This window comes from Pogona vitticeps, chromosome 1 (assembly GCF_051106095.1).
Source record: "Pogona vitticeps strain Pit_001003342236 chromosome 1, PviZW2.1, whole genome shotgun sequence".
In the NCBI taxonomy this organism is placed as follows: Eukaryota; Metazoa; Chordata; class Lepidosauria; order Squamata; family Agamidae; genus Pogona; species Pogona vitticeps.
In genome coordinates, this window is record NC_135783.1 from 265660988 (window position 1) to 265687502 (window position 26515).

The window sequence follows — 26515 nt, forward strand, 5'->3', positions numbered from 1 at the left end:
ACTCCAATGAGGAAGCAGAGTTATGGGCTGGATGAGGGCCAATAAACTCAAACGAATCTTGAAAAGATGGAGGCTGTGTGGCTCAGTGAATTCCATGTCTGGGAATTAGGTAAACAAATTGTTCTGATGAGGTTACACTCCCTCTGAAGGATTATGGCCAGCTATGAAGAATGATCCACTATGTGGAGACATCGGGGTGGGGCTTTCTTGGCTGTAGCATGCCATTTATGGAATGCTCTCCACTTAGAGACTTAACTGGCACCATTTACCGTGTTTCATTGCCAAGTCAAAACATGATTATTCTCAAAGCTTTGGGAATTAAGATACTAGACTATGGAGGTTTCCTTATTGTTATGGGTTCTAATTTATGCATATAGTTTTAATGGTTTTACAATATTTAATTGTTTTTAGATTGTTTTTATTGCTGGCCTGTTCCCTGAGACCATAAGATACAGGTTGTAATATAAATGTTCTGAACTAACAAACAAATGAACAATGAAAGATTTTTAAAACTACAATTTTTAAAAAATCTAAAAACGAAACACTACAAAATATTGTCTTTTCAAATCTAGTTTTTGATGGAAGCTAGGTTGATGCTCCATTAATATATTTCTACTGGCAGGCAAAATCACTTTTATCTAGATCAATCAAATGAAGAGGAAATAAGAAATAGTTTGCTTCTTCATTTGCGTGCTGTTGTTTTTAACCTATTATTAATATATGAACTTAGTGGATTTTAAAATAGGATAATCAATATAATACTGCAATTTATTTTATTTTATGTTTTAGCTTGATTTGTTGTATTTTTTTAAATTAAGTTATTTTGAAAATGTAAGTTGGACGCCACCTTGGATTCCGCTAGGAAGGAAAATAGCATATAAAACACATGCATGTACTGTACGTATACAAACATATCTACCTACGTATATACATGAACTCCTTTTGGGCACAGCCCCTTGCCTTACTGTTTAACTCTGCCTCCTCTTTTGACTATCGTTTTGCTTCTGTTGAATACAGGTATTTAGATTGCAGGCACCTCAGGGCTTTCTGACACAGTTGCTTCACAGATGTTTTGAAAATGGTGTCATGAAAGAGATAATGTTTATGTTAGTAAAAACTGAAACAGTAAGTCTTGAGACACATGAATGGCCTAAACATTTCCAGGAGCTTTGTTAGAAAAATGGCACCTAACCCTTTGATTTTTGCATGTATGTGCAGCTATTTTCTGGCTTCTTCATGATAAAATGAGGGGAACAAAATGAAATGTCAGCAGCAGCAAAAAATACGGTTGAAATTTGCAAGTGAAACTGCAGGTAATGTGTCTTATGGCAGAATACTTCAGCCCTACACTCCTGACTAGTGCCTTCAGGACACTAGGGAAAAAAGGCTAATCATAGAGGAAATTTTCAAAGCAATGCTCTGAGAGGCATTGTATAAGTAATTTGCAGAGGCATTTAAAAAGAAGTGTTAACAACGACAAGGAAAAATCTCCAGAACAGCAGGAAAAATGGAATCAGTTTAGTTTTTCTTTCAATAGTTATGAGAAGATTTAACAGTTAATTGCCACACTTATTCATTTGACATTAAATGCTTTTGAATGTCCCAGTTTTCTGGATAAGTATTTTTTTTTCTTACAAAAAAACTACAAGCCACCATAGTGTTCCATATACTGTGAGGAAAATCCAATTGTTAGTCCCCAATTAGAGTAAAACCACAGAATCAATGGAACTCACTCGAGCGCTGACTTACATAAAACCCATTTGGTCAATATAATGATCATAATTATTGTAGGTCCACTCCAACTGGGCCTTGACAATTGGATTTAACGCCTTTTATTTTTGTGTATACAAAATGCAATATTTCAAAAATCTGACTGCCGAGGCCTCTGCTGAGCCAGTTCCCTACCCTCAGATTTTGCCTAGAATGCCTTGTGCTCTGAAGCGCTACAGAACGCTGTCCCTCCTACCTTCTCCCCTATCCTCTGACTACCGGGTAAGTGGAAAAACAGCAGGAGTGAGGAGGTTTTCTGACTCTGTCTCCAAGTGTTTCCCCCCCCCCTTCCTCACCTCCTGTCCCTCTTGTAGCTCAAGCAGAAGCTGAGCACCTCTCAGCAGGCAGCGGCAAAGTACTCCAGACTTGCTGAGGAGGCTTCTCTGGCCCAAGCAGAGGCCGAAAAGGGCCGAGCAGAGGCCAAAGCTCAGGAAAAGTTGTGCCGAGAGCAACATGAGGCAGTTCAACTGGAAAATCTCAGCTTGAAAGAAGAAACACAGCTGCTGAAGAGAAAGGTATTTATTAGTTTTGGATCACATAATCTCGTTTTAAAATAATGTGGTAATGATTAGCACCTTGTTCTATTGGGCTGAGTAAAATTTTGTCTACATCTGGGCTGGCTCGATCCTACCATTTATACAGAGTGACACAAATTCCTCAGGCTGATGTTTCTCCTGAGACTTTTGGCCTTTTCCCTCTCTCGGAGGGTAGTGCTGGGTACCACACAGTCGGTCCTGTGCCCTCTAACCTGGCCTGTTGCTTTTAGTTTAGCAGACACCCTGTCCAATTGCCAGTGTTGAGGGAGGACTCAGCTACCTGTACAGTACATGGAATGAAAGGGACAACATCTTGTCTTTTACCTCTGGTGGGAGAAAGTCTTGGTTCAGCCCTGTTTCACAATCATGCCAGATGAGACACTCAACATGTATTCGGAAGCAGCACTCTCTCAAGTAGTGAAAGGCAACTGTCAGAGCACATGTGTTTCCTTATCCGGGTATCTTGCATTTAATGATGCTTTGTTTTGCAGTTAGAAACTGGAAGGTAAAAATTAGCTTATGTTGTGGCAGTCATTGCTGAGCTATAGTGAGAAAATCCTATCACTGAAGGGAATGTCTTCCCTTTTTTGTTAAATGTTCTGTACTGCATGTTTCTGGTAATTGAAACAAATATCATGTAGAACAGTTAAAACAAAGCAAGACCTTAAATAAATTGTGGTGTTTGGATTTTAACTAGAATAGCAAAGCAACATCAGATGGAGGTATTTAAACTTTTCTATCCTGAAGCTGCTGTATTGCTTCTCAAAGAGAAAAAAATTAAGAGGCCTGTAGGTTTTCCCCCTCCACTCTCCTACAAGGCTTTAGAGGCAATTAATGGATTGAGTAGATAGCAGGGAGAAAAGGAGAGTATCTTTTCCTTTGATTGAAATAAAGCCTGAAGTGATCCGATCATAGACCTCCCCATGTCACATTTGTTCTGGGTTTTGCATTCTGATGTTTTGCATCACAAAGAAAGGTGTCTTTTTTCCCTTAAAGCATGTAACAAACAATGCAATTTTTATGGCTGGCAATTAAAAATGAATGAGTGAAAGATAATGACACCATTTGTGTTGCCATAAGATGCACCTAATCACCGAATGACAGGAGGAAACGCTCCTTCAGAAAGTCGGGATTACCCTTATGCAATGGGCATTTTAAGCAAGCCATGAGCTACCCAGCTTCAGTCTCAGCTTCTTCTATAATGTTTTATTTCTGTGGAACAATTCTCTATCAGCTTCAGTAACACTCATTTTGATTTACAGTAATCATTTTCATCCATGGTCTCATATCCACTGTAAGGTAAAGCAGTGTTTGGGATTGAAGAAGAATAAAGATTTCAGTTATGTCAGTGGTTCCTAGCCTTGGATAACTCAGATGTTTTTGGGTTGCAACTCTCAGAAACGCTGGCCAGCACAGCAGTCCAGGAGCACCTGGGTTACCAAAAGTTGGCAACCAATGAGTTATGTCAAGAAGAGTTTTACTGGTGCCCTGCTTTGGCTGGTACCCAGCTCTGTGGTAAGAACAACCCAGCCAGAAATCAGCAAGCGGGAGCAAAAGTGAGGCAATGCCAAAAACAGGACGTGAGAAGAAACAGGAAATTAGCATTACGATGAAGATAGGCTCTGCTAAAATGTACCTAACACAGCTGCTTGAGGCAAAGGGCAAGATGGCTCTCTGCCCTGTCTCCATTTGGCCCCGATAATTCCTCGGAGCCAGGCATTGAAACAATGCTTTGCTGATCTTTGCCAGTGATTTCAAGGTGTGTGGCAGTGCTGGCATTGGCAATCTGGCCTTTGTTAACCACTGTCCTCTTCTTCTCCCGCAAGGGGAAGGTGCAGGGGTTCTGCCACTGTATCTAATAGCAGGCAAGTTGGGTCAGGGTCTTTTCCAGGGAGTCCTCTCTTCTAATGAGATGGCCAAAGTATTGGAGCCTCAGCTTCAGGATCTGTCCTTCCAGTGAGCATTCAGGGTTGATTTCAAGGAAGATGGATAGGTTTGTTCTCCTTACAGTCCAGGGGACTCTCAAGAGTCTCCTCCAGCACCACAATTCAAAAGCATCAATTCTTTCGCGGTCAGCCTTCTTTATGGTCCAGCTCTCACTTCCATTCATCACTATTGGAAAAACCATAGCTTTGACTGTGCGGATCTTTGTCAGCAAGGTGATCTCTCTCCTTTTTAAGATGCTGTCTAGGTTTGTCATTGCTTTCCTCCCAAGAAGCAGGTGTCTTTTAATTTTGTGGCTGCTGTCACCATCTGCAATGATCAGGGAGCCCAAGAAAGTAAAATCTGTCACTGCCACCATATCTTCCCCTTAAATTTGCCAGGAGGTGATGGGACCAGTGGCCATGATCATAGGTTTTTTGATGTTGAGCTTCAGAACATTTTTGGCACTCTCCTCTTTCACCCTCATTAAGAGGTTCTTTAACTCCTGCTCACTTTCTGCCATCAGAGTGGTGTCATCTGCATAACTGAGGTTGTTGATATTTCTTCCAGCAATCTTAATTCCGGTTTGGGATTCATCCAGTCCTGCCTTTTGCATGATGTATTCTGCATATAAGCAGGGAGAAAATATACAGCCTTGTTGTACTCCTTTCCCAATTTTGAACCAATCACTTGTTCCATATCTGTTGCTTCCTGTCCCACGTATAGATTTCTCAGGAGAGGCTTTCTTTTTAGGAGACAATAAATGGGATGGTTTATATTTTGTTGCTTCTGAAACTGTTTTCATAATGCTTTTACCTAACATTTTAAATGTTATTGATTCTTCTTTCATGTATGAATAATTTACTGTTTTTAGTTTTTTAATATTGTGTGTTTAATTATGTAAGCTACCCTGGGTCCTTTTTTGAAGGAGAAAGGTAGGGTTTAAATATTTTATACAAATAAATAAATAATAGAAGGATGCAATGCTGGGATAGAGAAAAATAACAGAGCTACAGGCTCCTGAAACAACATGGTTCTTTATTGTCTTTATCTGTATCAGAGTGTTACACAATTGAAAATTATCGATATATATGAATTATAGGTAAGATTTTTTAAAAATTAAAATGTTGAGATAATTAGACTATTTTTGACCAGAAGTGGGCTACTTCAATAGCATTATCATGGCCATTAGCTAGGTATTCTTTTGTGGATATGTGGTGGGACATAAATTGCATGCACAAAAGTTCTGGATTGATTGAATTTCTCCACATTCACAGAAAATTTGTCATATCCAACTAGCCCCATTTTACTTTATTACTGTATTCTTTGATCTTCCTCCTTTGCTTTGAAGTCTAATAAGTGACTTCCAGATGGTCCAGACAAAGTTTTCTCCTGGTGGGGGACAGTCTTTGGCATTCCTCTTTACACCAAGGTGTGGTGTTTCTGTTCTCCATAGATGTAGTCTACTCTTTTCTGCTTTAATATTTAGAACTTGAGATGTGTGCAGAAAACATTGTTTCAACTTTCACCACTGTTGAGGGGTTTGGTGTCTATGTAGTAAATGGATTTGGCACTGTGTTAACTTATTCCATTCATTATTTGCTAGCACCTCTTGACACCTCTGGAAGGGCAATGCCAGCCAAATAATAGACCTTTTCCAATGGGGGGGGCAGGTTTCAGGCAGCCAATAATAATCCTGCATGATTCATTAAGAGCCACATCCACTTGTTTGGCATGAGCTGATTTATACCATATGGCACTAGCATAATCTCCTGTAGCACAGGGACAAAGCTGTTGTTCTTATTCTTTGTGGGTGTGCATCCCAGTCTGACTCAGCCTCTTTCCTATTTATGTTATTTCTGGCAGCAACTTTCTGTTTGATGTTTAGACAATGTTTTTTATAAATCAGGGTTTGATTCACGGTGACTCCTAAATACTCTGGGGTAGGACAATGCTCCAAAATCTTACATTCCCAGCTAACTTGGAATTTGTTGGTGTCACAGTGTCTTATTAGCCTCAGGAGTAATAAGTAAAATGACAAATCATGGGGCCTCTAAAACATTTGGAAGAGATTGTTATTAAATCTCTAAAAGATCCTGTCATTACAACCCTGTTCAGTTCACCTCATGTGAGGTCTTTCTCTTTTGTTTCTGTTTTTAATGTCTTCTTTCTCCACTTATAAATAACTGACTATTTGTAATGAACGGTTCCTTTTTCCAATAACTAAGGTATAACCAATTTAAAAGGGAGAACCTCATGCATTTTGTACTATAACTAAGTGCAAACATTGCTTTTCTGCTTACAGGGATGTGGCCTTAATAAATGGAGAAAGAACAGCAATATGACTCAAATGCCAGTTCATACTGTGCTTTGCCTCATGCTCTGTTGTGTGTATTGGTGTTGCCATAAAGTGACTTGTGAGAGAGTGTAACAAAGTGTTTTGCGCTATGAGCCAAATGATTTGTATGATTTGTATTTGTATTAAAAGTGCAAATAAAAGCAAAAGTTTTATTTTTCTATTTTATTAGATTTATACCCCGCCCATCTAGACCAAAGGTCTACTCTGGGTGGCAAGTTAATTTTGAATACAGTGGTGCCTCACATTGCGATGTTAATTCATTCCGCAAAAATCGCTGTTGAACGAAAACGTTGCTATGCGATATTAAAAAGCCCATAGAAACGTATTAAAACCTGCTTAATGCGTTCCTAGGGGATTAAAACTCACCATTCAGCGAAGATCCTCCATAGCACGGCCATTTTCAGTGCCTTTTAAGTGAGGAATCTGTCCCAGAAAATAGCAGGCGGCCATTTTGTTTACCTGGTGGCCATTTTGAAACCACCGATCAGCTGTGCAAAAATGGTCGCTTTGCCATGATCGGTTCCCAAAGCAGGGAACCGATCATTGCAAAGCGAAATTCCTCCATAGGGAACATCGCAAAGCGATCACTTTTGCAATCGCAAAAAGTTTGTCACAAAGCGATTTCATCGCTTAAACGGAGCGCTCGCTAAGCGAGGCACCACTGTAATGATAAACATCAGCTTTCTAAAATTATAACTAAAAAGGTTACCAACTACTTTATCATGTTGGTATTGGAGCAGGAACTGTGATTAATTACTTTAAAAATAATTTTCAAAGCTCTGGGCATCTGAAAGGATCTCAGGCAGTGCCAAACCAAGGCAAGGCTGATGATATTTAACTGAAGTGAAATACAAGATGCCACCCATTCAATCTGCAATGGAAAGATCCTTCACAGTTCTTGAAGACCACAGGCTAGCTTAATGTGTGTAAGGTAGACCTCATGGGATAAAGTTTTCAGCTCCAACATCCTGGTTCCATCTCTCCACAAAAAGGCTTTGTATATTGGTAGGGGAATCTGGAGTGTGCTTCAGCTGTACGCAGGGGAGCCAAGAATCTGAAATTGATGAGAATTATGTGGAGTTGTAGCTTAGAGCAGTGTTCCCCAACCTTGGACTTCGACTCCCAGAAATCCTGGCCAGCAGAGGTGATGGTAAAGGCTTCTAGGAGTTGTAGTCCAAGAACATCTGGAGGCCCAAGGTTGGGGACCACTGGCTTAGAGAATCACTTTAAGTCGGTACACAAGGGAATCCATATTCATTCCTTGTGGTGTTGCTGAAGGGAGAGAGAGGACTTAGAACACTAATACTGTACAAGAGCCAGGACAGTAATACAGGATTATGGATTCAAACCACTAGTTCTACACTGCCAATCTTAACACAGAGCAGCATTAATTAGCGATAATGGTATATATACATACCTCAGAGTAAACTCCACTTACATCAGCTTACTTTTGAACAGACATGTATAAGATAGCATTCTCAGTTTCTTCTGGAAACACTGTTATCCTGTCCCCCAACACAGTCTCTGGCTTTCACCCCTACTCCTGCTTTCTTTAGATGTTATAATCGCAGTCACTTCAATTTACTGCTAAGAAAAGGGGAAAAATAAGCCTTTTTTTTTGTTTAGTTAACAGAAATGCAGCTCCTCTTAACACAAGTGGAAAAGAGTCACTTTGAAAGTCAGCTGAAACTAGAGAGAATAACAATGGAGAGAGAAGTTATCAGTGAAGAAAAAAGATATTTGGAGCATGAAAGAAATGAGCTGAAACAGAAACTGAAAGGAACAATAGAAGAGAATTCTAAGTGTAAAGAAAAGTAAGATTTTAATTTAGATCTACTGTATTTTTCAAAAACTGGACCTCTCCTGTTCTGGAAAGTGATTGCTTATTTCATGATTCCTATTATGTACCATTGAGCCGCCTCTGACATATGGAGACCCTATGAATGAGAGATCTTCAAAATGTCCTGTCCTCAACAACCCTCTTGTAAACTCAAGGCTAGATGGATTGCCACCTTTAGTGAATTAATCCATCTAGTATTTGTTTTTTCTTCCCCCCCCCTCCGCTGCCTTCAACTTTTCCTAGCATTATTGTTTTTTCATGGTAAAAAATTCTGACTTATGATTACCCTTTCTAGGATTTTCCAGATACAGTCAACCCTCGACTTACAAACTTAATCCATTCCGGAAGGAAGTTTGTAAGCTGAAAAGTTTGTAATTCAAATCAGCATTTCCCATAGGAATGCATTGAAAACCAATTAATCCGTTCCGGCTGTCTTTTGGTTCTTAGGTTGCGGGGCGGTTTGTAACTCGAATCATTAATTCCCATAGGAACTAATGCAGAGCTGGTTAATCCGTTCCTACCACTAGGGGCAGAATTTTTTCTTTTTTTCCTTTTAACCTAAGATGACTTAGGTTTAAAAAAAGGAAAGAAAAGAGGGAGGGAAGGAGGGAACAGACACCTTTTCAACAGAACACCTTGAAAAGCACCTTTTCAGCCAAGACAAGCACCTTCTGGGAAAAACCAAGCGCCTTTCAGATAACAGATCACCTTGAAAAGCACCTTTTCAATCAAGACAAGCCAATACAAGCACCTTTTGGAGAAAAGGGGGGCAGCGAAGGAGGGAGGAAACACCTTTTAAAAATCAAAATATATATATTTTTAAAAAGCCAAAAAATAAAAATACAGCCCATACAGCACTGTACCAGGCAATACCAGGCAGTACCAGGCAAACTGAAGACTGTCTCCAAATCCACTCTCTGAATGCTGGGAAGAGCGAGGAAGCAGACAGGCACCCTCTTCACTGGCCAATGGTTAACTGAAAGTTCAAATTTTGCGCTTTCCCCACCTACCGCGTGTTTTTTTCAGTTCGTAACTCGAATCTAAGTTTGCAAGTCGAGTCAATATTTTTCTATCAGAGCGGTTTGTAAGTTGAAATGTTTGTAAGTAGGGCCATTTGTAAGTCGAGGGTTGACTGTAGAGAATACTCAGAAGTGGTTTACCGTTCCATTCTTCCAGGGATGCCCTGGGATTGTATAGCTTGCCCATGGCTACATAGACTGGCTCTTCTGCCAGGAGGTACAGTGGAGGAATTGAACCTCTGGTTCTGCAGCCAGATATGTGGCTAGCCACTATGCTACCCAGCTAAATATTCAACTTGGTGGCTTCCCCATATTTTGTATGGTTATATTATGTTGCTGCTCATTTCATGAAATCTGCTTCACCCCCATCCCCAAAGTCTCTTAAAGTTGCGATATATACTTTACACAATTTAGTTTCAAATATTCTAAACATCAGCCTCCACCCCAACACAACTAGACTTTATGACAGCTGTTGTGTCTCAGCCTCTTAATAATACTGTCACAGAAAGGTTAACTTCTTTCCCTCATTTTAGAGAATTTTTGAAAGGTTCATCTGTTTGAAAGGCTAATCTGTTTGCACATATATTTGGGTCTCAAGGCTGAGTCAAGAAGGATGGAGAAACCAATTTCCTTTAAAAAAATACAACACTTATTCAATTGTTTTGATGGTTTTGCTTTTGCTATTCAGCTTGAACCTCTATATACATATACTTTTGAATACATATTTTCCTTTGGGTTGCTTCAAGCAGAAACTGTTGCCAACTTCCCTCTATATCATTTTCCAAAGTCTTGTATAACACACAAAATACACAATACATCCATGATTATTTTAATGTTGGAACAGATACAACTGGTGTCATGGTTTCAACAGCTGCTGCTAATTTATAGGGGCTGATGTAGGAGAGACTAAAGCAATGACTAACTTTGGCTTCTGCCTGTCCAGCCATAGTGAATATTTTTCACTTCATATAGCCCAAGGAAATGAACCGAAACTTTGGAGAAGTGAGATTTACCACATGCATGTTTGATCCTTGTTCTTCCTGGCTTGTAATAATGGCAAGGAAGATGGGGACAGTTGAATAGAGACAGGTAAAGATGAATGCCTCTTTGTGACAATATGTGATTTCATCATGCCTCGCAGAGACCATGGTAAGACATTTGTTTTTTAAAAAGCCCTCCTTGAACCCTGCCATTTTAGATTTAATAGCCCATCTGCTATGTTCCATTATTGGGAGAGATATTTCCAGATGTTTCTGGATGAGTCAGATTTTATAAATCCGTTTAAACCAGGCTTCAAGTCTGGTTACAGAACAGAAATGGCTTCATCCAATCTTATTGGATATTCTTCTCTGCAAACTGGATAAGGGGAGTGTATATCTTATATATGGTCCTCGTTATTCAGTTATCGGCTTATTATGTACATTTACTATCAGGAGAGTGAAATGGTCTAGCCCCACCCTATGTGCCACTTCTGATGGTGCCACTTTCCTACCCATGGGGTGTGATGAATCTGAAGAGGAGAGCCTCTGTTATCTGGAGAGCTTTTTGGAGATTTTTCAGGGTTTCGTCTCACAAGGAATGCCTCTGTGGATAGCAGAGAATCTCTCCTCCAGACTTTTTGCTTTCCTTGAGTAGAAGAGTGAGGCTGGAACACTCCCCTCTTCTTGTGGTAAGTGCACACAATTCATTAATGATGAAAAAAGGCTTTCTCTTCTTGCCATCAAAAATCAAGTGAACTGTTCCAGTCTGTCAGTTTATGTCTAGTATTGTTAATGGACTGGTTGAGAACAAACAAATCCAAGATTAAGCCAGGTAACACAAAAGTGTTTTTAGTTCAGAATCAGGCCAGATCAGGAACAAAGGATTCAAAATCTGAAGTCTCCTTCAGGACTCAATTTCACAGTTTGGGTACATATGGATTCATCCCTGAAGAAGGAAGCTAAGTGTTGGTAGTCATCAGTAGCATTTTTGCAGATTTAAATGCAGAGTACCATCTGGTGAAGTGATCTGGTCTGGTTGAAAAGCTTTTTAACTAAATTGTGATTTGGTCGCATTTGGGAATGGTCTTTGGCTTATTACAATGATAATGAGAACTGTTTCAGTTATGCATGTGATCTGCTTTCAAGTCCCAAATGATGCATGTGTAAAGAGACAAATCAGTGGGTACATGGTTCAGAGCTTCAAGAAATAAATCTGCACAATATATTTGTAGCATGAGGCTTGTTTTTGGTTTGGATAATACACTTCTTGGTTATTATTTGTTAATTGATTTGGCTGCTTCTGTGCATATGTGTATTTCCCCACCTTTATACAGTGAAATCTCTCAAAGATGCCGAACTGAAGCTGCTGAAGAAGCTTTAGAAAAAGCAACTCTTCTGCATTATGAGGCTGAAAGGGAGAGGCGTTTGTTGGAACTTGACAAAGAAGAGAAGGAAAAACAGTGTGAGATATGGATGAAGAAGTACAATGCTTTAGCCGCCCTCTTGCATTCTCAAGAAGAGGAAAAATCAAAAAGGCAAAATAAAGCTGTATGTACTACTTTAAAAATATATATATCTTATGGGCAAAGTACTCTGTGAATGATTCTGATAAAGATTCCAGGGGCTGAACTAGGATCCTCTTGGCCCAGTGCTGAGAAGTGGCAAGGTGAGCTATTTCAAACTGCAGGGTAACACAGTGTAACTTTAAGCATTTGATTTTTATATGTGCTTCACTGGGGGCCCAAAGGCTGCTTTTGATAGATAAACGTGCTGCTTGGCTATATTAAAAAACAGCCATAGGGTCCTTGGTTTGGATCAAGATATGACCTTGATTAAATTTCCTTCTTCTCTCTTCCAAGCTCTTTCTGAGCCATCCCAGTACCATTTATTTGATTTTGTTCATTTATTATTAAATTGGGGTGATTAGTAGGTTTTAGATTCAGAAAATGGCACGGGGGAAAGGGTTAAGTCTCTCTTCACACACACCACAGTCTTGAAACAAATAAGGAGAATGTACGGCTTTTTGAAAACAAAAACACTGCCAGGTTAAACATTTTTAAAAATAATCATTTGGGTTGATCAAGCCAGGTACATCAGGCACAACTGTTTCACTAATCTAGTTTCCAGATCAGCCTACACTTTAATAAACTTTAAGCTCCAGATCCTTTCCTTGAAGAAAATAAGCTACTCATACTGTAGTTATAGTTATGACTTTCTCTTTTTTATTGATGTTTTTAATTCTATTGTTTTTTGGACTGCAAACTGCCCAGAGTAGATGGGTGGTATAAAAGCCAAACAAACAAACAAACAAACAAACAAACAAACAAACAAACAAACAAACAAACAAACAAACAAACAAATAAATAAATAAATAAATAAATAAATAAATAAATAAATAAATAAATAAATGGCTCTCCTGTAGCTGACTTACCTCCCAGGGGTGCGTCACCATTTAGCAATTGTAGTAGTAGTTGTCAAAATAATAGTAATAATATAAGTAATCCATAACTTTTGGTGGAAAAAAATTTGATTTAAACTCACATACCCTTTTTTTTATACAAAGGCTTTGACAACCCTGATCATATTCCAGACTTTTTCACACAAGGAAGAACCTATCTCTTTAATAAATCTGGTGATTGTTCTGATCCTAAAAGCTACTGTCCTATCACTTGTTTACTCACAGCTTACAAGCTGCTTACATCAATTATTTCCCAAAACATACATAATTTTCCTGAATGCAATCATATCCTAATGGAACAATAGAAAGGCTGCAGTAAGAAATCATGTGGTTGTACTGTACGGAATTATTCATTAATGATTGCTTCATATTGAATCAGGCTTGAAGAATCTCCAGACATTTATCTATTACTTAAATTGATTACTATCAAGATTATGGCTAGGTCAGAGAAGTCCACACTAACCACTTAGCTGCACTACCCAGGCTTTCCTGGTGTGGGTGAATTCTAGAAAGGACAAATTTTCTGATGGCTGGGAGAAATCTTCCTGCTCAGTACCCCTCCCCAACACCTTGAGTCATTCTAACTGCACAATGCTCCTGGAAATACCAAAAGAGTGAGCCTTTTAGCCTTTATGGCAATCCTGCCAAGCAGGAATAGCAAAATTCCTACAAAATATATGGTATCCAGTAGGTGTTGAAAGCAAAATCTTTCTTTAGAACCAACAATCCTCTTTTATTCCCAAAATAACCAAACTGCTGTGAATTTTTATTATTTTATTAAAACTATTGCAAAAAAGAATAAAAAAGGATAAAGTTCCAAACAGTTTCAAAAATCCCAAAAGCAATAAAAAAGGTGTGGAGTAAATAAGCATTCAAAAGATATTGAGGCAAAGACAATTCCAGAATAATTCCAACAGAAAACAAAAAAGCTAACTATCCTAAGCTAATAGTCACATTGAAGCAGAGCTTCAGTATGTTTCCAAAACATGTACAAAGTATAGATTAGTTAGCAAAGCAGCAGGTGAGCATAGTGTTCCCCTGAGAGAGACTAGGCTAAACTAAGCAAACTCTAAATTTTTATACCTGTTATTCCACTTGCTAGGCCCTTTGAATGCACCAATAAGGACTTGAGTTGCCCTGAAACTTCTCAAAGAAAAGTAACTTTTCCAAAGTAACTTCACTCTCTCACCCACTCTTCTCTTCAGCTGAAACCAGTTTTGTTAATTGGCTTGTACCAAGAGTGAGTTTTTGGCCTTGAATTTTTTTTTTCTCATAAAGGTAAGACACAGATGGCGAAACCTTCCAATTAAGGGGCAATTTCTTCCTGCGCTTCAACACCACTCATCCCTGGCTCAAGAAAATTACTAAAAGACATTTGATTCTGTGGCCCAGTCAGGCTTCTTGAAATTTTAAGTATCTAAAAAAATTATAATAGAATTATTACTATCTAAACTCATGATGAAGTGGAGGACAAAATTAAGGTACAAAGACCTTCTCTTTAACAATATGTTTAGTAGAAGAGGTATTTTTCAGTGTGATTTTTAAATTCCTTTATGGTTGTGCTTTGCTCTAAATCCCCTGCCTAGACAGCTGAGTGATAGCACACAAGCCTAATTACCAGAGAAAATGCCTTGATGTTTCACATTTGATCAGTATAGATGATACAAAGTTTGCAAGCTTTCCCTATTCGTGAAACCGAATAGTCTCTTAAATATTGCTGTGTCTTGTAGTATAGATATCAAGGTGAACTTTAGTGTTGATAAATGTGCTGTTATTCACATGAGAAGAAACTAAGTCTCAGAAGGAAGTAATTAGGAGACATAATATATAATGCTTAGAGGAACCAAAAACCTATAAATATATGGGCACCCATAAAAATCTCAGTATAAATGACAAGGAACTGAAACTGTTATTCAGAACAAGTACCATATTTTTCTGTGTATAAGACTATACTTTTATCTAAAATCTTTAGACTAAAAATTGAGGGTTGTCTCATACACGGAAGTAAGCTGAGGAGAGAACAAAAACAAGTGGAGGAAAAGCAGGGATCAAAGCAATCCTGCAGCACTTTGATCCCTTTCCCCCTACAGTTGCTAAGCCCCACTTAGATTTCTTAATTTTGGATTAGAAAAGTGGGGGGGGGGTTCTTATACACTGAAAAATACGGTACCTTGAAGATGGTGCTCAGAAAAGAACTTGGTGCAAAAGGAAAAATTGTTAGTATTAATAGTTGGACAACCTCACTATCAACATATTGTTTTGGAACTGTTTACTGCAAGTATGATTATCCTAATGATTTAAATAAAAAACCCAGTGTCCTCCTGTCAAAATCCTAGTGCTATCATCTAAAGGCGTGTGCCTTTATTTGCCATAGAGCATAAGCAGGTGGAAACTTATTAACTTAGTGAATCTCTGTGTGGTTAATTCCATTGGATCATAGTTCCACTTCATCGGGTGACTGTAGAAAATGATAAAGGACTAATGGTATTGCAACTTACAGGTGAGAATGGACCTATGCTAATGAAAGTCCCACAGTGCAGGGATGCATAGCTTGAGACACTCTTATATATGGACAGCAACCCAGCTACCTCCTGGATGAGAATGTTGACAAACAACCATGGAACCTGTGGCTTAAATTAGGCCATCTTCAGGCTAAAACTGAGGAATTCATATATACAGCCCAAGAACAAGTTATTTGCACTAGATACTATCAGAAAATAATGAAACAAGGTGTTAATGATATATGTAGGGCTTGTTATGAATCTAAAGAAACAATTCATCATTTCGTAGGTGGATGTCCCAAGCTAGGATCAAATGATTATGTGTTCAGGCATGACCAAGTTGCAAAGATCATTTTCATCTTTTCTTCCTTGCTATAAATTTTAACCTATTTCATTTTTATAAAATGGAACTGCAATACCACACACTAGGATAACCAAGTTATCATGGGTAAAACAGTTGATTTTAATTAGCTGAATGTCATACCTCTGGAGAAGCAACAAATTAAAACGTACCATATAAAATTTGCAGCTTATAACATTTTATATTACATTTGATATCTAACTGATATTTAGGTTTTTGGTTAAAATCTCTTTTATATAATACCAGTCAAAGGTTTGTCTCATATTTTTAGTATTATATTATGTAATAATAATAATAATAATAGCATGGTGATATTCATAGGGTTTTGTAAGTATAAAACTCCTCTCAAGTAGTTTACTAGTCCCTCTTTCTACCTTCATTTCATTTCCTGACTTCCTTTTCTCATTGCTTTGGCTTCATGCTTTTCTTCCTTTTGGTAAAATGTTTTGTTAAATATTTTTTAAAGATCTTGTTTTGCATAAAACATGGTGCCTTCAGATATTCAAGCCACATTCCTCCTCTTCACTTCTTAGTGCCAGGTGAAACTGAAGAGCTATTTCTTGTGCATCAGTGAAAGCAACGAGCACATAACAGCACTGAGAAATGAGGATGGCACTCTCCAGAGATTTGCGGTAAGCATCACAAAACACCTTCCCTTGGCCTCTTTATTTCTGTAAATGGAAACTGTGTTCATGTGGGGTTTTACAGCATAAACAGGGTTTTCTGTAGTGGACCAAGAACACCTGATTAAGATGGAAGAGCCCATTTCTACTGGAATGGGCAAAGTGTGGCCAGCCCTCCACTGTGACCTGCCCTCTACTCCACATTCCTTTAAAAAATGTTTTTTTTTAACCATAAACGTTTTATTTATTGTTCCCAGAAGGAATTGGGGGGGGGCAATTTTGTTACAGGTTTGTTTTTACAAAACCAGAAGGGCCTCTAGAGCAGTGGTCCCCAACGTTGGGCCTCCAGATGTTCTTGGACTACAACTCCCAGAAGCCTTCACCACCACCTCTGCTGGCCAGGATTTCTGGGAGTTGAAGTCCAAGAACATCTGGAGGTCCAACGTTGGGGACCACTGCTCTAGAGAACTCACAAGGAGAGGCGATGCATTCAGATAGCCCAAAGCATTCCTCAGGGAAAGGAAAGAGATTATCTGGAAAAGGGATTGTAGCTGGAATAAGCATTAATAAGAAGTGAGCTTAAACTATAAGAATCAAAACACCATTTTACTTAACTAAAAGATGAGATTTGATATTATTTTAAGATATGTAAATATAAAATTACACTAAAGCAAACAAAACAAAACAAAATCTTGTGACTAACACCATTATCTACCCTTTGTGATATGACACAGAAGGCAGGTTATATTATGTGGTTACAGTAATCCATAGCATTGTTTCTAAGTTAGAAACCTAAGCCCCTCTTGGCCTGCTTGGCAAAGAGGGCATAGGTTTCACTGGCACTAGTTCCAGAGCTTCCCTAGCAGCTTCTCTCACTCTTTTCTTACAAGAAATTTTAATTGGAATAGTAGCCCCTGGGCATGCGGAGAAGGAGGGATAATAGACTCAGGCCGGTCCAACATGATTCTCCCATACTGAACAAAAGGGAAGGAAGCCGCCTAGAGTAGTCGTAAGACCAGATGGGTGGGGTACAAATAAAATAAATAAATAAAAAATAATAAAATAAATAATTATGCCTATTTCATAAGGGCAATGGAGATGAACAGCCTTGGATTCACAGTGTATGCCTGTGGATGTTTTGTTAATGAGTGAGATCCCATGTCCTTTTCCCTTGTCCCCTGCAACCCCTCAGTGTCTTATTCAGACCAAAAACAGAAGCCCTTATAGTTCAGGGCATCAAGGCAAGCCACATTTTGTAGCACCTTGGAGAGGTCTCAATGAGCTACTTGCTTCAGCAAAATCTGAGACCAGACAGAGGAGTTTTTACGCTCTGGTCCTAGAGGTCCCTCTCAGACTCCAACCCTTTTCTAAAAGATGGGAAGACTTAAAGATGTGGCTTTTTGTCTTGGAGCCTATCCCTCTTCCATCACTCCAAGAGCTTATTACAGACCTGTTGCTGATACTGGAGTGATGTTCCATGGATTGTGGAGCTCTTGGAGATCCATGTGTTGGCCCCATGTTGGAGACGGGCCCTGGGGCTCATTATGTCGATCCAGGCTCCAAGGTCTCCATCATCATGGTCTTGGGGAATCTCTGGTTTCAGTGGTGCTCAATCCCAATGCTCATCCTGTCAGCACTACTGGTTACTCAGCCTCTGAATCCATCTCCATCCCAGGTCCCCCAAATCTGCCCTAGAAAGTTACCTCAACACATCAGAGCATATTTTAGGGGAAGTTGTGGGAATCTGCAGGAGGGCTTCCTTCTTTCTCAGTGTCATGATTCCCACGTGGCCCCTGCTTGTTTCACCAAACAAAGAGCTCATGCTACGTGTCTTTCAGGGCCACCAGTTGATTACATCAACATTACCTGTTATTAATGATAGATGTCCAGGGCATATGTCAATTTAAAAGAACCAAATAGAAATTGTTTATTGATACAGGTGTTGACAGAGCAAGCAATGTTGTTAACTCTTAAACAAACATTCTCCTTTATCCACTCTCAACCACCACTCTCCCGGCCAAACTCAACTCTCTCTCAATCTCTTCAACTCCCTAACTAACACTCTAACTATCCATCTGAAAATCCTATCTATTTTTCTATATAGCTCTCCCTCCTCCTGCTGAGTCTCTTATGTCTTGTGACTCTGCCCCTCCAGCATTCCTATTGGTCTATGCAAATAGCATAGGAATATGCATGACCTGGGCGGACACCACACTCAGCTAAGTCTTGTGTCAACAGAGAGAGACACTAACTGGATTTCAAAGCCTATGCGGAGAAAGGGTGGTGTGCTCAACCTGTGGCTGAGCACTTACAGCTTGTTTGTAGCTACATGTCACCAAGAACCTTTAGTAATGAAGACTGTTTCACCAATACAGTTAGCCATATACCCATGACTTTAAGTGACAAAATGCCACTTTGTATTAATTCTTGTTTTCTTGTGATGGAATAGCCTTGCATAATGCAAAACTAGAAATAGAAGAAAATAGGCACGTAATTTTGTGTGGGTAGCAGTCCTTCATAGGAGAGATCTGTTTATCTTCTGCTGCAGGATTCAACTCCTTTTATAAAGAGGCAGCCAAGATGTGAATACATTTACCAAATATGCATGTGTGTGGTGTCATAACTGAATCAGTCTTAGCAACATGAATAGTTCATATTGCTAAGAAGTTAAAAAAAACCCACGATTGAATTAGCAAGAATTAGAATATGAGTAATTTATGACACTTTACATTTGGAATTTTTAAGTGAAGTTACATATTTAGGATTCATATGAAGCATATTTTAAAATTCCTGGAAGCAGACTCTAATAATTTGTCTTTGCACAGCCTCTGGTATATTATGATCAGTTTATTGTAACAGAATTTCAACTGGAGAAAAGAGCATATAGTTCACATAAGCTATGTTGCACCTTCAAATATGGCTACTTTTAGGTACCCAGCAGCAGCTCTTCTTGTTAAATTACTGCATTCTTTAAAAATTATTAGGAAATATTAAAGATCGTAATAAGAGCGTATCCACTGTTGTAGTGGTGAATTTTGAAGTGCAGCCATTTATTGTGACAGTTCACATAGTCATGCTGCCTGAAGAGAATCTAAAATGTAGGCAGCTGTAGTGTTCCATACCTATTTGTGTATTATAGAGGACACAGCATACTTCTCAACAGCGTGCATCACAGTGTTATTATGAGTATAAAAGCAGGAGTAGCAATACATAGCCATGTATACTACCCTGAGCTGAAAGGGAGTAAGAATGTACTGCAAATGTGAGTAACAATAATGTGCAATGTAGTACATAGTTTGTGATGTCAATAAGGTTTATTTCGACCTAGAAGACTTTGAGACATTTGTCATAGGTTGTGTACACTTGTAGTTTTGGACTACAACTTCTAGAGCACTGGTAACTTTCTAATTCAAAGAAGATGCATCTCCAGGACTAATTCTGCCAATTTTCTTTTCTTTTTTAAATAACATTTTATTAGTTTTTCACTATATCTACATTCAATTCATGCTTATTAAACATTGTGCTACACGGGTTTGCTTATAATTATCTATTTTCATGTTTTGATGATTTAATCCCTTCTCCGATCTTCTAGCCATTTGCAGAACAAATTCCACGTATTAAAGTATTCTGAGTCTTCTTTCTCTCTCAGTCTCAGTGAGAGTCTATCAATTTCTGCACAATCTAAAATCTTCTTAATTATCTCTTCTTCTGTTGGTATTTCTTTGTTTTTCCAATGTTGTGCAAATACAATCCTAGCTGTGGTCACAATATGCAGAGTTAGGTAAACCAATTGTTTATCAAGATCCTCTGGTGAAATACCTAATAAAAACAGTTCTAGTTTAAAATCTATACATTTTAAAATCATTTTAATCAACCATGTGTGTATTTTAGTCCATTTTGTTTTGCTTTCTCATATGTCCACCATACAAGATAATAGGTACCTACTTTTTGTTCACATTTCCAACATTTACTAGACATATTTGGAAACATATTTTGCAATTCTGACAGGTGGTACGGGCCATCTAGAAAACATTTTATAAAGATTTTCTTTATATGGAGTTGCCATTGTTATTTTACCATTTCTGCTCCACAATTTCTGTGATTTGTCAAGTTCAATATTGTGCCAATTCTGCCAATTTTCATGTCCCCTGGGAATACGCTTTCTGTAAAACTAACGGCCAGAAGAATTAACATGATTGTGGAAAAGCAATGTACAAACATTTCCCCCCCTTGAGGATTCTACATCGCATTAGTTCTCATGTCCTGGTTGCAAAACTGGGCATTTGACCAGTTCTGTAAAGGATAGCCTGTGTGAAGGAATCAGATTGAAGGAGTTAAATCTAAGTTCTCGAAGTGGCAAAAACGTATACACATTTTTTTTCTCTAGTAAAGAAAAAGCAGAATTAATATTCAAACACCTTGGTCTAAATCCTGTTGCTTTTCCAAGCTGGAATAGACCCACTGAATAATTTGTTGAAACTTCTCCAGAGGGTTGGGGTCCCTCTACAATGAGAAGTTGCATTATGAGGAGGGGAAGAATTCGTAGAACTTGCCTCCTGCCCTTTCTGCTGGCAGGAACCTTCAGAGTAGAATTCCACCATGCTGCAGCAGCAGCAGCATAGAGTAGAGTAGCAGTAGCAGTAGTAGTTTGACTTATATATCACCCCCTAGTGCTGAAAGTTTACAACAGAATCATACAAAAAACACTTTGCCCTCCAATGAGCTGGGTACTCATTTTACAGACCTCTGAAGCATGGAAGGCTGAGTCAACCTTGAGCCAGCTACCTGAATCTATTGGGACTGAATTCAGGTTGTGAGCAGAGGCTTGACTGTAGTAGTGCAGTCTAACCATTACACTATGGGGCTCCACTATGGAGATCTACAGTACCTGCCTGTGGGAAGAAATGCAGGATTCAACCAATTGTTTGATCTCTGGCTAACTCAAAAGGAGAAGGATAGATCTGCCTATTTTGCATTTGTTCTATGTGCAGTCCAGAAAAGAATATGGGAATTCTACTAATCTGATAGTTCAACTCTTTCTACCCCCCACTCCAAATTTGGCATTAGTATGAAAAAAAAGGATAAATCTGAGTCATATCTGTGGAATTAGTTCTGTACTAATATGATTAGTTTTAATTGTACAGTTATATGTGGATTATAAAATTTAGAGGCGATAGATAAAAATGAAAATATACTTTCTTATAGTTAAATAATTGATAAAAGGCAAGCTAGGATTTGGAAATATTAGTGTCTTCAGATTCATGGTGAAGAGAGAGGTTTTCAACATGCTGGATCCAAACTCTTATTCTGATGCCTGCTTTGGTTTATAGCCTGCTTTGGGAAAGCGTGTAACAGGCATAGAGAAGCTCTGGAAATCAGTGGTAGGACCATTTTTGGCCCCCTGGCTCCACTGCAGGCTGCAGTAGCTCTCTAAAACATATAAGCTGGAAGGTGTAAAGCTAAAGAACTAAAATTATGTTTAAATTTAAAATAAATGAATGGTTTGTGTGAGATCAATTGGGAAATCCTCTTTTTTAAAAAATTATTAAAGTATAGAGAGCTTTGAGATGCTTTATTGCATAATTTAAAAAAAATGTTTTCAGAGATGGAAAGGAGATGTCAAAGAACAAATGCCATAATAAGAAACTGTTTCTTAGTTTGTTAGAATGGAATGTTTAACTGCTGTAATTCCCTTCCTTCCTTCCCCAACACCTTTGGAGCCAGCACCAATGCAATCTTGCCTGATTGATCCATTTGTGTAACTTCCAGTGTTTTTCGAAAGAAGACCAACAGGCTTATCCTGTTCCAGTAAATCAGCATTCGCCAAGCTGGTACTTTGTTTTTGATTATTGCACTCATCATACACCACTATCTACTGGCTGGCTGGGGCTGATGGGAATGATAGTCCATAATTTCTGAAGGGTGCTGGATTGGGGAAGACTTCTTTGAAGTATTGTAGCTCTTTATTGTTTGCTAGCCTTTTAGATCAGTTTTTAAAAGATTTTCAGTGGATGTCAGCTGTCTGGGAAAAAGAACAAGATGATAGAAGTAAGCATTATAAAGAGAACCTGGCAACAGCCATTTGGTCTGTTGCTAGCACAGATGTTCCTTATAATTTAGCAGCACTTTAAGAGAGAGAAGAGGTATACAGACACAAACATGCAGAATAAACAGCATGACTCATTTCCATGCAGGTTGATGCTGTGCTGTAGACACACCTTCAATGATCACTGTTCAGAAAACAGTTCCGCTTCTAGAGCTGTCCTGATTTCTTGCTTCTGTCTATGTTTCAGGAAGGTGAGCAGGTCTGTTTTTCAATCCCTAGTGCTGAGGCTGAAGAAAAGGCCAAGAGCACTGACAGGTAGGCCTTTGATAATCTCTGCCATCTTTTAGCACACAATGACCTCTCTGTGCAGAGGAGCTGACAGGTAACCCATTTACTGTGTTTACTAGCCTACTCACTGGGTCAGACAAGGGACAATGCCAGTGGAAAGGTACTTCTTGTTACTTCTGCTTTTCACCTATCCTCTGACCACACAAATTACTTGCCCCTTTCTCTCATTCTCCTCTTTTCTTTGAATAGAAAATGGTCTCCTGTGTGAAAATGGAGGCAGTGTTTTATACATAGAAATGATGGTGGCTGAGAGAATTCAGCACTTCAAAGGGGTGGGGTTTCTTTTTTTGCTTTTTCTGTTGAGAACCCTTCAGTCACCGATGGGCAGCTTCTGGCAGGCAACTAGCATGTGCTCACATCCACACTGCTGCTGCCACATTTCCTTCTAGGAACACGGTGCAAAGGAAGTGCACACCTTCTTTTAAACAGTCGCTCTAAGAAAAGGTGTATAATCATGCTTCCCAAGATGATTTGTTCTTAAAGGGAAATGTAGCTTAAGAATGAGCAGAAATAAAGGCCACAAAATGAGGCAAAGGACTCGCATGTCATTTGCACACCCGTTGCCTACTTCCTGCCTCAAATCTTCTTCACTGGAGTAATGTGTGCTTTTATTCCAGACTTTTAAGGTGCTGGGCTTTGTGCAAGAAACTGCTCAGGAACAGAGAAGGCTCAGAAAAGGGGGCGGGGGGAGAATGGCACATGAACAGCTGTTTTGGAGATAAGCAATCTCTTCTGTGAATGATCCCCATTAAGGCAATTCTGGCAAGTACTAACCCGGTGCCTTCACTTACTCATCCGGCAGGGAAAGGCTGCAGGCTGTTGGAAGAGTAATAAATGGCTTTTCACCTCCTCCATGATGGAAGAGTAATAAATGGCTTTTCACCTCCTCCAGCCACAGTACTGGCTGCTGTGCTGGAGGGGCCCCAAAGGGAGGGGGCTCTTGTTTTTCCTCCTCAGGCGGCACAGAAGCAAATCAAGTTGTCAGAGAAGAGACACAGGGACACTTTCCCCTCTTCCAGATGGCTGCATTGTTGTGCTGGAGGAGAGAGGGTGAGGGTGGAGGAGGAGGGTGGGGAGGAGAGGGCACTAGAGGAAGGGATGCACAAAGCAAGGTGGCAGAGGGAGCGGGGAGAAAAGAATGGTGTTGCTGGTCTTGACTTTGCCCACTAGCATTATGTGGTCCTGACACAGAATCATGAAGACCTTCACAGAATATGGACCACGGTCAGCATGGAACTCCTAAGGGAATGCAGCCCTGCGAAGGAAGTAAAGGGCTCTCCCCCCTCCTCATGCTGAGATATTAGGCCTTTCCCCCCTCACTTTCCTAGACCAGAAGTTGGAATAGTAGTATAAGGTGCTGACTTTTTAAAAAAATGCAATGTTCAGCCTTGATTTTCATCATGTCAAGCTCAGTAGAAAGCTCTAATGCCTACCCAGAGAAACCCTTATAAAGGGAGAGGCCAGAAGGGAGTGGTGTAGATTGAATGGGAATAATTCTAGCTGTTTGTCAAGGGAAAGAGAGAAAATGCAGGGGATGAAGGAGTTACAGTATATGGATATATAATCTCCAGGCTTAAAAGGAAGTTACCTCCAAATGCCAGATGCAGGGGAAGGGTATCAGGAAACATCTATCTAGCTGTCTCTTGGCCTCCCAGAGGCATCTGGTGGGACCACTGTGAGATACAGGAAGCTGGACTAGATGGGCCCTTGGCCTGATCCAGCAGGGCTCTTCTTATGTTAATTAAAGTAAGGCATCTGGGAGAACGGAAGGGAGTGATTAATGTATAAACAGTAATAGTTGTCAGATAAACAAATGGAACTGCATTAATCTGAACCTCCAAGCCCCCAAAAGATGATTGCTCAGGTACTTTATACTACTAATGGTTTACAATGGTCTTTAGAAAGTTGTGGGAGAACATTACACTTGCAGGATCATTTTTTTAAAAAAAATGTTTGATATTGCTATTATTCTAGGCAAATAGGACCCCAGACCTCCAGCTGATATCTGGGTGCAAGTCTTTTAGAGATCTACTACTAAATACTCATCTACCTTCTGCATATTCTACTCTATATGGTTTAGCTTTCTTCTGCTATAAACAAAGGCTAAACATAGTCAAGAACGTGGCATTATATTCCCTGCTCTTCCCTCTTATTTGTCCCAAGTGCTATTTTGTTGTCATAGTTGCTTCGTAAACTGAGTAAAAATAATATTTCTCTAAGATACACAATTTAAAAAAAATTTAAATACAAAGCATATTCTCCCTGCTTCATAACTATAATGTTGCATGAAGAAACAGCACGTGAAACCTTCTTTAGTTTGGACTGATCACCCAGTGTTTGGCAGTTAACTCTAAAAGAGAAGAATTATTATTAAGTTCTACAGCAGATGGCATAGACAAAAAGTTATGAGTCCCTTTGTGATATATAAAGCAGTTCTATGTCTGCTGCAAGGTTATACAATGACATGTTAAAAAGTTAATTTACAGAAGGAAGAAATGAATATTCTCACCTTTATTCTTGTATAAACCACTAAGGAAAGGCATACAAAGTTTCTGAACAGGAGACCTCAAATATGGCAAAATGCCCCCCCCCCCACTCATGAGAAGATCCAGGAAGTCTTTCTGTGCAAACTTTTTGGACTCTGGAGGGAGGTTGGGGGCCACAGGAAAAGGGAAACACCCTCTTTTACTTGCTGCTTTCATTGAAAAAACTGGAAAACCATGAAGTGATGGACACACACACACACACACACACACACACACACACACACACACACACACACACACACACACACACACACACACACACACACACACACACACACACACACACACACACACACACACACACACACACACACACACACACACACACACACAGAGTCAAGCAGCTGTTTGCAGCATCACATTTGATCTTTGCTATTTTCTTTTGTCCCTTGTTATTAATAAGCTTGTGTGTCATATTAACAGAAAAGGAAAGGAATGAGTGAAAATGAAGCATTGTCTCTGCTGGACACTGGCAGGAGACAAGCCGGAGGTCTGGAGCCTCCTCTTACCAACCAGGTAACGCTGTAGTCTAGCCTTTTCCTACCTGTTGCCCTCCAGATGTTTTAGACAAGAACTGACATCATCCTTTACTGCTGGCCATCCTGGCTGGGACGATTGGATCCGTAGCCCAACACACTGAAAAAGCTGCAGTACTGTGATGCAGATGTTCATATAAGTGGGCTTTTGCATTTCCTTGATGTTGATGTTTTATTTTTTTTTACAGGATATTGTATAGAGTTACTGCACCCGGTTCAAAGCCTGAACATACTCAGCTATGTAGACTTTGCCCTACTGAACTGCAGGAGAAATTGCCGGCTAGAAGAGGCAAGAAAATAATTGAATATTTCTGGTTTCCAGATGAAGATGGTAATGAGGAGTGAGTTGAGAGGAAATGACTATATAAGTGATTACAGCTGCTGTATACATGTAAAAGAGATAGTGCAAGATATAAGAAGCAATCCATGCTCAATCCATAACATTTGTGCCTCTGTGTCTACCTGCAAAGCCCAGATCCTCTATCTGCAGTAGCAACCCTTTATGTTTGTGGCTTTATATAGGCACAGCAGCCAAATGTCCTGTAATAAACACTCATATTCTCATCCAAAATGTCTCTCAGAAAAGTCCCTTTATACCAATAGCCTGCCCAGAGTCACATTCCCTAGCTCCCATTTAAAGTAAATCTGATACATTTTACTTTCAATATA

General features: G+C 39.3%; 1 protein-coding gene across 1 annotated transcript; it reads left to right on the forward strand.

Annotated features, from left to right (window-relative positions):
* Nucleotides 1–1923: 1923 nt before the first annotated feature.
* Nucleotides 1924–26417, forward strand: LOC110077169 (uncharacterized). The gene is made up of 7 exons (XM_020789947.3): nucleotides 1924–1992; nucleotides 2085–2285; nucleotides 8215–8402; nucleotides 11762–11975; nucleotides 16281–16379; nucleotides 22664–22731; nucleotides 26035–26417. Exons 1-7 carry the CDS (start codon nucleotides 1924–1926, stop codon nucleotides 26189–26191), a joined length of 996 nt encoding a protein of 331 aa, XP_020645606.3. The 3' UTR covers nucleotides 26192–26417.
* The last annotated feature ends 98 nt before the right edge of the window (nucleotides 26418–26515 follow it).

What these genes read in the sequence shown, in the direction of transcription:
- LOC110077169 (XM_020789947.3), top strand. Translation starts at nt 1,924, where the DNA reads ATGCCTTGTGCTCTGAAGCGCTACAGAACGCTGTCCCTCCTACCTTCT. An exon ending in CACAGCTGCTGAAGAGAAAG is followed by an intron (nt 2,286 to 8,214) that starts GTATTTATTAGT and finishes TTTTTTGTTTAG; the next exon opens with TTAACAGAAATGCAGCTCCT. An exon ending in GCACTCTCCAGAGATTTGCG is followed by an intron (nt 16,380 to 22,663) that starts GTAAGCATCACA and finishes TCTATGTTTCAG; the next exon opens with GAAGGTGAGCAGGTCTGTTT.